The sequence below is a fragment of the Gossypium arboreum genome, chromosome 12 (assembly GCF_025698485.1).
Source record: "Gossypium arboreum isolate Shixiya-1 chromosome 12, ASM2569848v2, whole genome shotgun sequence".
NCBI lineage: Eukaryota > Viridiplantae > Streptophyta > Magnoliopsida > Malvales > Malvaceae > Gossypium > Gossypium arboreum.
Window position 1 is genome coordinate 117,746,658 of NC_069081.1, and position 12,801 is coordinate 117,759,458.

Sequence of the window (12,801 nt, forward strand, 5' to 3'; positions counted from 1 at the left end):
AACTTTAGACCATATCTAATTAATACTATATAGTAAATGAAATTTGCCCCCAAAATTAAAATAACAACTTTTATTTTATTTCTTTTGCTTTATAGGCTCTATTTTGCTGCAACATAACCATATAAAAAATCGTAAAAAGAAAATTCTCATGTCATGAGTCGATAATTAGAGTGTTCACTATTTTAAATATGACTTGAGTTTAAGTCACATTAATTGTGTTGTTGTTAACGTTTTGTCATCTTCTTATAATTTATTAAAAAATATATAAAACATCGAATTAATTTATGTTTAAAATTAATTAAAATATACAAAGGGAAAGTTTAAAGAACATATATTTCATTAAAAAAACATATGAAAAGTCGAGGGTGGTGGTTTTCAGAAATGAGCGGCCCGATCGGAGTCACATTGGACCGGCAATAACCGTAAATTGCGGCAGAGCGTATGGGGGAGGCAAAAAGAATGCCAGCGTGGCACTTTCAATTTTGCACACGTGACGCACTGCAAGATTTGCCACGTCATAATCAATTCCATTAAGTTAAAAAAAATACAAAATCTTTTAAACATTTTTTTTTATTTTCTCCTGAAAATTATAAGTACACTCTTTCACAACAGTCTATCTAATTATTTAAAATTAAAAAGAAAAAAATCTCAGCAAAACTCCACTCAAGTCTCCGTTTATTTCAACGGAGATATTAATTAAACAAATACTAAGTACTTAACGTTAAAACAAAAAAACTATGGTCGTCGCCGATCCAAAATCTGCCGGAAAATCAGCAAGCAAACGGAGACGACATTAGCCTCTTTTCATAATGCAACTAAAGGATCTGAAAAGAACAAATCGTCGATATCTTCGAAATAGTCGTCGACTTGACAAATAGTGGACGATGAGGAGCAGCCAAAATCTGGAGGACTATGAACTAATAAATCACCAAAACCATCACTGAAAACACTACTATCTGGTAAAACCATATCGGTATCATCGAAAACCGATAATACCGACACCGAGGTGTTGAAAAACTCGTCGACCGAAGGAAAATCGAGCGGCAAATCGTACCTTGAAATGTCGGGCAAGTTCGTTTCGGTTTCGCCTTGACATTCGGTTGGAACCAGATGCTCCTCCTCCTTAAGCGGCGGCAGTTTACTCACTTCTTCTTGGGATTCGTGGGGCTGTTTTTTGGGTTCCACAGCCGTTTCTTCACTTGATTGAGTTCGGAAGTTGAGAACTGAAGTTGGGGAAGAAAGATTGTGAGCAGACTCATCGCCGGACTCGTACCCGGAAACCGAACTGACGTTAAGGTTTTCGGGTTTCTCGTTGTTTTCTTTGGCAGGAGGGGTAACGAAGTTGGTCAAAGCATCGGGTCCTCGGAGTTTGATCGCTGCATTATCATAAACCATAGCCGCTTCTTCCGCAGTATCATAAGTCCCCAACCACAGCCGTACACGTCGAGCAGGATCACGAATCTCCGCCGCCCATTTCCCCCACGGTCTCTGCCGTACACCCCTAAACTTCCTCCCACTCCCGTTAGTCGAAGGGAGCTTAACCGGTCTCCGACACCCCGTCGCAGCTTCAGCAGCCGTCCTTTTCCGGTTACCGTTAACAGCACCGCTCGTAGTAGTAGCCGCCGCGGCGACGACTTCGATATTAATCTCATTGACATAACGCTTCACTCTCTGTCGACCAAAGAAATCAGCATCCTCATCACTAGAAGAATCTGTTGCGTCAGGATCAGTAACGGAAACACGAACTATCCTCCGTACATCACCAACTTCCCTACCGTATGTACGGTCGTAATCGGAACACACCTTCTTCGATTTCACCGCCGGTTTTCGAAATTTCCGAGTAACGTTTTTGTGCTCTGTATATTTGATCGGACATAGGATACTATGCTCCATTCTTTTTTTCTCTTTCTGTGGACTCAGATTCTACCAATAAGCATCGACCCAGAATAAAGTTGAACAAAAAAAAAAAAAGCCAAAAACAAAAAAACGTAAAAATGAAGCTTGAATCAACTCGAAAAGGGTATTAAAGGTCTTAAAAAGAAAAACACTATTGAAATCTTGAACTTGGCACAGGATGGAAAAGGACGACACTTTAAATGGAGAAATTGAAACAACACAAAAGGCAAGTAAATAACTGCTATTGCCTTGTCTGAAAAACACAAGTTCAGTAATTTCTTTTGGAGGACAACTAAGTACCACGAAGTTTCTATACTGGTCACTGGGAAAATTAAGGGAGGAAAATCTGGGTCTTTCACACTTGAGAAAATTGGAAAAAGCAAAAAAAACCACAAAAAGGCTGAGTTTTTTTTTATTTTGAACGAACTGTACGGAGAGGGAAAATATTTCAACAAGAGTAGGCAAGGGAAAAAGAAACGAGTTTGTAGTAACGTTAGTGAAAAAATGTTACGAGTTCTGTTTTTTTTTGGTCGCGGTGGAGTCCCGTACACTGATTTTGCTGTTTTATAGGATCCCAATAGCCGGAATTGGAAAAAAAATCTTCAATATATACTATACAATGTTTTTTGTTTTTATTTGTTTAATATTCGATTTCATCCTTTTGCTCTATGAAAATTTAAAAGTTAATTTTTTCTATGAAATAAATTTTAAAATTATACTCAAGCTTTGATTTAATGTACAATGTCATATATAAATTTTAATTTTGTGTAATTTTATATATGAAAAATAAATTTTATTTCATTTTATAAATAAATAACAATATTATCGAATTACCACCATTTTACGTTAATATATTGTATAAACAAACACTTATATTAATTCAATATGAAAGTAAATATATGTTTTCATTTCTTTAAATGTATACAATTGAATTGAAATGGGAGTTTCATGTATACGTGTGAATCACAGTTCAAGTTTCATATGTATAATTACACCAAATCAAAGTTCATATATCAAATTACATGTTGGATCAAAATTTATGTATAAATTTGATAATTATCATTTTTTATTTATCAAAGTTTAATACTAAAATGAATGTGTTACTTAAGTTTTCGAAAATAAAAAATCCTGAAAAGTGTCGAGTACAATAGAAATACACGTTGTACTCCTAATGAAATGATACGAGGAGATAACATTATTGAAACAACCACAAACCCTGAATAAAAATAAAGATTATACTCCTAATGGGAGAGAATACATACTCAAATATTAAAATATGTATTATTAAAAAATCATAAACCTCAAATAAATTAATTTTTATAAATTTAAAACGAACATGGAGAATACTTTTGTTCTAAAAAATATATGATTTATACTCTTTCACTTAATTGGAAAATTTTTAATACAATTTTTTAACAATGCCCCCAAATAAATTTTATAACTTTGTTACCGACCCCTTAATGTAAAATTTGTAACTCCCTCTTTTTGGTTTTTTTTTTAATAATTTTTCTTTTATTTTAAGCATGTATCTCTTTTATTTTTATTATCACATGCAAATTAAGACGGTAGGTGTAACGAAAATGCAGTTCGATACGGACACGTGGAGTTGTGGGTCCCAAATGTGGAGTTCCAGCCAATGGGATAACAGGGAATGCTGCTGACTCAGCGAGAGACTTTAGACTCTCGAACAGCGTGATGCCGGTCACGTGAGGCCCAAGATACCCGGCCTAGTTAAATCATTTTTAGTCGGTCAAATTGTTTTGATTAGGGCCAAAATACACCTATTCCTCCTATTCTGACCATTTAAAAGCCTCCCAACACGCTGTTAATTGCGCTTTCTAACCCTGATCTGTCACCTTAATTACTAATTAATCTTAGTTTAGCAAGTCAATGAAGTGAGGGTAGCCTAGTCATTTTCACTCATGTAACAACACTTCAGTTCTGGCTGGCTTAGAGTTAATTTTTTAACTATGTACAAAATGTTTCAACTTGAGGGTATTTAAATTTTTTAATTTTTTAAAATTATAGTAAAAAAATTACTATTTAACAGCTAGAATGAACGTGGCGGGCAACCTAGAATTCGCCGCCATTTTATAAAAATCGGTGTTGTACGTCTCTGGGTTCTTTTTCCTGTTCTCTTTGTTTCTACTATAAAGACATGGGATTCTCACACGTTTCTACGGCAGGTGTGTCTCACGCGCTAAAATTACTTACAAATGGTAGAACGGTAATTTTTTGAGTTTGAATTCTCAAAATAAAAATATCGGACAACCACAAAAAAAAGTTATTTTCTATAGAAGATACTTTTTTCTCTTTTACTAAAATTTCCATAAGTCTCTATTCTTTTCATTTGCTATAATTTTTTTTGTAAGTTTACAAGTAAAAATATAATAATAAATACATTTTCAAACAATTTAAAAATTAGAATCAAACTAATACAAATTAAAATTAATTTATCATACTAAAATACACGTGACAAGAAAAGATTCACACCAATATTATTTGAATCATACCAAAACTAATACAAACTTTTGAATTAAACAAAAAAATCAATTAAATCAGATTTTTAATGATTTATTTAATTTAATAAGATAAAACGATTCGACTTAGGGCTAGTTTGGTAACGCTTTTGAAAAATATTTTTATAAGGCGTTGTGAAAAAGTACTTTTGAGAAGTGCTTTTGAAAAATTTGGTTTAAAACTTGAGTGTTTAACATTCTTTGTCAAAAAGTACTTTTAAAAATAAAATGTCCATTTTAAACATGTTATTATCAAGTAATAAATATGCATTTAAATAATATTTAAATTAGTTAATATTATTATATTTTTATAAAAATATAAAAAATATTATAACTAGTTAATATTTTAATATATGAAATATAAATTTTAAATATTTTAAACAATAAATATTAATTATTTATAAAATTTAATTAGAATATATAAACTATATTTTAAATATTTAAATATAACCATTAAATATTTGTAATTAATATTTTTATTTTTAATTAATAATTTTAACACATTTGTAATTAAGTACAAAAAAGGGAAATTACAATGTTATTGTAGTGATGAAAAAGTAATTAAGCACTAAAAGTGCTTTTGGGAGAGAAAAATTAAAATTTTTAGGAAAAAACAGCTTATTTAGCATAGCTTTTCTTCCAAAAATGCTTTTAGAGCCACAAGTGCTTTTTTGAAGCACTACTAAACATGTCTTTATTAGACTAATGAACTAATAAACTAATCAGTTCAACCATAAATTCAATTTTAAAAACATTAATTTGTACATTAAATTTATAAACGATAGGACTCGAACCTGAATATTTAACAACTCAAAATGTAAGGGTTAAATCATTTTAATTAATTTTCTTTTTATATTCAATGCCAATGCAGTTCTTTCCTTCACGTAAAATTAAACCGACATGAGGATTTGATTTAACACAATTCTTGAAATAAGACTACATAGAGAAAAAAATATAAAATTGCATTTAAACATAATTTAAACAAAATTAGCATAAAATTGGACACCCTTTTTTTTTCATTTTTTTTTACCTTTTCCCTTTTAAACATTTTCATTTTCTTTTTTTTGTTTTCTTCTGTTATTACTGGATATAATTATAACGTGAAAATGAAATTGAAACACAAAGAATCGTATATATTCTCTTTGGAATATTAGGAGCAGCAAAGTAAGTCTACTTTTCCATTTTTTTTTGTTTTTATTTGCAGCATTCTATTTCTTTAACATAAAAAATATTTCGAAAAATAATTCAAAATATTCAAATATATATATTTAAATCGATTAAATATTATTCTTATAATGTTTTTTTTCGTGTCTAAATAAGACGGTTGACAATATTTTTTGTGGAAAAATGTTCGTTATAATAATTAAAAAAGCGAACATAAACTAATAAATGTTGGTTTCACAATTTTAGTCTTATTTTTGTGACTAAATAAAAATACAGCTTCCAAGTTACATCTAGTTCTCACCGAATGGCCCTCTCTACATCAACTTAACTTTTAGCATGGATATTTGACCACGAATGGATTGGTTAGGTTAAGTCGCGAATAAGTTGGAATATTGGTTCAAAAAAAGTTTTACACTAGTTTAGTCGCGAATTGGTATAGGATATTGAATGAATTTTTAATGATTTATTTAATTAAATCATTACATTAATAAATTAATGATATGATGGGCTTGACTATTAATTTAATAGGGAAACGTACTCAATTTAATCAGTCGTTTTATTTTTAAACTATTTTTAACATGAGAAAATCGACTCAACTGACCAAACTAAATTGATTTTGATTCGGTTGTTTCGAATTTTTTTCTGGTTAATTGACATTGAGTTATTGGGCTAGGTTTATATGACTTGATATTTATTATGTATATAAATATAAATATATTTCAAATAATTTAAAATTAATCGGTTTTCTATTGAATCGATTCTGAATTTAAAAATAAATAATTGATCGAATTAACCAATTAAACTAAGATAAAAATCAACCCATTTAAACTAAACGTGAAAATTTTAAATGGGTTAATTTTTTTTTGTTAAAATTGAAAATTATTCTCCTTATGATCTAATTTTAATTTAATTAGTGTTTTAGTAAAAGAAGTTTTAACCACGGTTCAAATAACAAATAATATATCTAACCAATTAGAAATAGTATCAGATTAATATAAAATACAATGGATTAAATCGTTTAAAAAATAAAGGATTAAAATTAAAATAAATTTGGATAAAATTATGCACTTAAAAAGCAGAATTTACAGATGATTGAAACCTAAAATAAATTTGGTTTGGTAAAACTATTTTCCTAGTTGCTCCTAAAAAAAGTCAACAAAGTAGAATGTTGCAAGGGATCAAAAGTCAAAATTTGTTTCCAGTCCATGAACAATTGTAAAGTTTGAGATCTTAGTCTATGTTAAAAATTAATTAATTTGTCTTACATTTTGCCATTAAAGAAAAAGTAGTCAATTTGTTGACCATGTTAATATTTTCTTTCTAAATTTGTTTACTATCATTTATATCTACTGGATTCAAGATGATTTAATTCTGAAAAACGTATAATTGCATGGAAGCGTTGCAATTAGTCAACAATAAATTAATCACAGTGGATGGTGGCTCCTCACATCACTGTAGAAGTACGAGCCCACTTACAGTACCTTTTGCCGTATTATTAGCCATTTCATTCAAAGATCTCGGAATGTGATGAATCCTTACTTTCCAATTCATGCTTAGAAGCTAATGTACTAAGTGTAACTCTACCAATCTACTATCAGGATGCCATCCAGCTAAAAGCAACTCGAACAGAAGTGCATTATCACATTCCAATTCAATCTGCTTGGACCCTTGTCCTATGCAATGCACAGACAAAGTAATGTTGATTGTGATAAAATCAACCCTAGGTTTGAATATGAGCTTCTAAAGTTTTATCATTAACATCTAAGCTTATAAAGAAATCAAAAAATTTAGAGGGACTTATTTAGCAATTTATCCGTGACAAAAGCTTTCTAACAAATCCTACTTAATCAAATTCGATCCTTGCATGCACTAAATTGAAAGTCAAAACTTAAATTTAGACACTTAAAGTCCCAAGATCAAGGCTTCATTTGCAAAATATCGATTTTTTTAGAGCTTACAAATACAATATTGTACAATAATAATAGATATAGAATTAAACTACTATAAAGTACAAAACAAAATAAAAACCAGAATAATCTAAATTCATAATTTTAGACAACAATAAATTAAAAAACTTGCAATCTGCGTGAGCTAGAAAAAATAAAACAGCTAAATTTAAAGACAGAAAAATTCAGAATAATTATTCATCGCATTTAAAAAAAAAAAATCTGAAATAATAATAAAAAAAAAAACATAAAATTGCGGTTGAAGGAACATGTTCTTGAATTTGATTGAATGCTTGTTACTGTTACATTACATCAAAATGGATCGATTGTTCCCATAATTCCAGCAATTTGTCACCATCAATTTAACATTTAATTAAAATCCAAAAAAAAAAACCTCCAAATATTGAGGAAGTACCTAACTAAAATTAAATACCAAATGCAAAAAAAAAAAAAAACCATAAGTTTCGATATTATTCTTGTCTTAATATTAAATATAAAGAAGACTAAGATGTTTTACTATTGAAACCTGCTCTAAAATTTGACCTTCAAATAAATATGATAAAGTGATGGACCGTCTAAGCCTTCAAATTGAAGCAAAATACTATTATTGTAAAATTTAAAAAACAATCCCACACCGACCGTTATATATTACATGCAACAAAAAAGCCGACTGTGTTTTGTTTTTTGTTGTATGTTTTATCCAAAACTTTTCTCGCATGGCTTTTCTTCTCTCTTTCTTTTTCTAATATAAATATTCTAACCATTTTAATTCATGAAATTCAAAGAAAATCATATGTAAATTATTATTTTAGATTAATTATGGGAATTTGCCGCTTTGCTTAAATAAATATATATACGTGTGTAATTTTTTTTTGGATTATATATTATCTGTTTGTGGTTAGATATATATAATTTGTAATATTGTAAGAGATTAGCTATGATTTTATTTTATTTTTATTTTTTTGGGGGGTTGTCAGTCAATGTAGTAAAAATCTATGGATATTTTCACGCGTATGGAAGAAAGGGGAAAAAAAAAAACTGAGAAAATTAATGGAGGTCATGATATAGGAAGGTGGGTGATTATGTTTGTTTCAAAGTACACAATTAATGTTACCATTGCTTGTCACATGAAACTTTTGTAACATCATATATATTCATACTTATTGCTAATGTGATGGATGAAATGAAAATATAAGTAATAAAATGAATGAAAGAGTAGAATTTGTTAAAATAATTTTTTTTTTCATGATTCAAGAGTATTCTACAATAACTTAAAAATGTCGATTTAAATGTTGCTTTTATTTTAAGAATAGACCATTTCAACGTAGGTTTAGAATGGGATGGAGTTTGATATGTCCTGCACTTGCTCTTTAATAAATATATAGTAGGTATTTTGTATATATTTAAATGGTCTATTTATTGAAACTAATAAAATGAAATGAATCTTAACCAATATTTTTTGTTATTTAAGTTTGATTTATTCTTTTCATTTGGTCTAATATAAAATTAATGTCTTTATTTCGTTATTTTAAGTATTTACAATACCAAAAATTTTGATCTAATCCAAGAATAAATATGTTAGTTTTCCATTTAAAAGCCGCTCCTATAAATGAATATTCTATTATTCACGTTAAAATTATACATATAAATTTTAATTTAACATATTAATTTTTTAAATTATCAATAATATAAAGAAATTGATATTATTTTATGTTAATATGTTATATACAAAAATAATTATGTTAATATGATATGAAAATATATATTTATTTTTAAATAAATACATTTTATTTAAAATCAAAATTTTATATATATAGGTGTAAACAAGTTTTCTATCACTGAAATCCATGATTCCAATAACGATTTGTGCCATACTCACCGCGACCAAACCCATAGGACCCCCACCACTGCAACAGGGAGGACGCTCCCACACAACATTGAAATTCAATTTTTAATATATCTTCAACCATTTTTTTAATTACAAGATATGACTTAAAAAATAAAGAAAATGAAAAATATAAGTAGAATTATTATTGAGATTTTTGTATTAAGAGTTAGATTAAATTTTGTCTCTTTTACTTAAAAATTGATAAATTAGTCACTGTATATTAGATTAAAAATAAACTAGACATTCTTTTAAAATTTTTATCTAATTTTATTATTAAAATTGATTTCTAGACGTCACATGCAATTGTTTGGTTATTTTGTCAGAACGTTAATTTTAACAGTGAAAATTTTAATTTAATATAAATAGACTAATTTGATATTTTTAAAATAAAGAGAATAAAATATAATCTAATTTTTAAGACATGAGCTTCTATTGTATTTTTATGAAAAAATAATCTGTTAAATATAATTTTTCCTCACCCGAGAGAGAAAAAAACTTGTTTAAAGATCCCATGTTTTTAGAGCAATCGAGATCACACAAAATCTCACACGTATATTTATGGATTAGCAAAGACATCATTCAAAAAAAAAAAGAAGCAAAAATGGAGCTGATTCCTTGGGTTTTGCCCCTCGTTCCTCCCCACACATTTCAATTGATCAGTTCAGTTGAACCAACCCCCAAAAAAATGGCTAATACACAGACACCATAATCGAGACATGAGCAGCAATTTCTGCAATATCAGACCAAAATGTTGTTTGTTTGTGTTTCTTGTGTAGTGTTTCGTGACATAATATGTTCGGGGGGCATTTTTGTTTAGAGACTTAAGGTGGGGGAAAAGTCACTGCAAGGTCATGCCATAGGATCCAGCGTTACCAACTTAACCTACTCATTGACCCCTCCTTATTGTTTGCACCACCAACTCCATTTCTGTATGTTTTCAATCATAGCTCATTGGTAAGTTTAGTATGGTGGGTTTAAAAATTGATTGGATATTAATTTGAAATAAGAGATTAGATCGATTAATTCATAAATTAGTTAAATTTATTAATTGAATTATTTTTTCAATAATTTATTCAATCAAATTTGACAAACTGGTGATCTAATCAATTTGACCACTAGTTTGATTCTAAAATCCTTGATACTTGTTTTGATGCTTAAACCATTAGAAATTAATATTAATTTTAAAAAAAGGGAAAAAAAACTAACATTAGGTATGTCTAGTTGTTTAATGTTGCATTTTAGGGTTTTAGATAACTTATGATTTGTTGATGGAGTATGCTTTGTTTTTTGATATGTTTCATATTTGTTTTATGGTCTTGTTATACATCAAGAATCACAGATTTGAGCCCTACTAGGGATCCAGGTCTCTAACCCATGATCCGGATAGGTCCTACCAAATGATTAAGTGATAAGCGAGCCACGAGAGAGCAGCAAGGCTAGTTCGCAGACTCAGCTCGTAACGCAAGGCTACAGATCCAGGGAAGGCTACTGTCCCAGCTCGCATACACCCAGGGAGCTTGCAGAAAGGGCCGTGTGCTCTGTAGACACATGCCTAACAAACCTAGAGTTTACAGAGGATGCTAGTACTAGAAGCAACAAAATCAAGACAAAATAGTGAGGGCTCTATCCTGAGTTGTAATAGCATTTGTAACAACATGTATAAATACCCGAACACTCCTATCAATAATATACGAGAAAATATTACTCAACATGCCTATATTTGAGATTCGTTACTGTTCTTTTCAATAATATTATCTTCAAATTTTGATCCGATTTTTTCATTCAAATATAATGTATGGAGTACGCGGATTAACGTAAATCATCTTAAGAGATCAATAGAGATAAAGGTCATTAATTTTCCATTTTAATTAGCTGCATTCTTTAATTAATTAATTGTTTTTATTATCCTGCTGCAGAGACAGAAATTAAACAGATTGTCCGTATTCATTTTTTTTAATCCATATATTCAGTGCTTTGAACAATGGCTAGTTCCACAAGCTTGAGAACTTGTGTTGATCAATTAGAACAACAAATCATAATTAATAAATTCACATTTATTAATTCTTTCCTAATTCTCTTACACATATTATAAATGAAAAAATATATTATTACATCCTTTTGTAAGAATTACTACTTTTTTTTTCGTTTACAATTTTAAATAAATACTAGCAATTCAAAAAAAAATACAAAACCAAAATATCTTCTTCTTCTTCTTTTAATGGCAAGAACATGCTTGCAAACAGGTAGCTAGTCTAAATAAAAACTTTTAATGCCCAATTGATTGCCAGAAAAGAATTAATTGCAGAAGATTTAATCTTTTCATGCATTTTTTTTTAATTACCTTACCGAACAATACCTAATGTATTAACATTTTGGTAAAGGTACTATAGTGATTTTTGTATTTAATTTTAAATTATAATTTATCTTTTTACTTAAAAGATAAGTAACTTAATCCTTGCACATTACATCAAAGATTAAACTTATTTTTCTATTAAAAGATCCATTCATTTTTACTATTAAAAGTTGATCCCTGTATATCAACATTAGGTATACGTGTACGCCATGTGTCACTGTCTGGTTATTTCATCGGCCACGCCTGTTTTTAATAGTATAAATGGATGAAATTTTTAATAAAAAATAACCGCTTTTACTCTTTAATATAACATATAAAGACTAATTTGTCAAATTTATAAATAAAAATAGTAAAATACAATTTGACTCGTAATACAAAGATCTCATAATTTTTACCTTAACATTTCCTATTAATTAATGTTATGAGGTGGGGAATAAATGGGTTTTACAACTTGAAAAAGAAAAAGAAAATATTTGAATACCATATAGTAGAACAAGGTAGGGTAAAAAAAAGGGTATTAACAAAGGGATGAAGTGATGATCAATATGTAAATCATAATTTGTTGTACCAATACCCTAAATGACATTGATAAAACTCATGATTTATTAAAAATAATTTTAATGAAAAAATCAAATTTTGAAATATATGATTTTATTATATAGTAGTGTATCAAGAATTCATTATTTGATTTTTTTTGGTGAACTAATGTAGGGTAAAGTCCTACCAAGAATAAAATTAGCGTAATTTAAACTCAAAGCACACTTAAAACGATAAACACTCTAACCATCAAGTCAACGAAATTCATTCACCATCTAATTTAAAACTAGCCAATAAATTTTGAATTTAGTTATAAGTAGAATATTGATAAAACATCAGTTAAAAATCCTAAAATAATGAATACACACCAAAATATAATATTTTATTCATTTAATTAAATGTTTAAAGTTTTATATTATTGAAGATTTTGACTTATGATTGATGTATTTTTATTATTATTTATAAATTAATATATATTTGTTGGATAATTATAGTTAA

At 28.6% G+C, this 12,801-nt stretch overlaps 1 protein-coding gene across 1 annotated transcript; it reads right to left on the bottom strand.

Moving 5' to 3' along the window:
* Nucleotides 1-554: 554 nt before the first annotated feature.
* LOC108478418 (ethylene-responsive transcription factor CRF4) lies at nt 555-2,431 on the bottom strand. The gene has a single exon (XM_017780874.2). The coding sequence runs from the start codon at nt 1,891-1,893 to the stop codon at nt 805-807; it is 1,089 nt and encodes a 362-aa protein (XP_017636363.1). The 5' UTR covers nt 1,894-2,431; the 3' UTR covers nt 555-804.
* Nucleotides 2,432-12,801: the final 10,370 nt, after the last annotated feature.

What these genes read in the sequence shown, in the direction of transcription:
- LOC108478418 (XM_017780874.2), bottom strand. Translation starts at nt 1,893, where the DNA reads ATGGAGCATAGTATCCTATGTCCGATCAAATATACAGAGCACAAAAAC.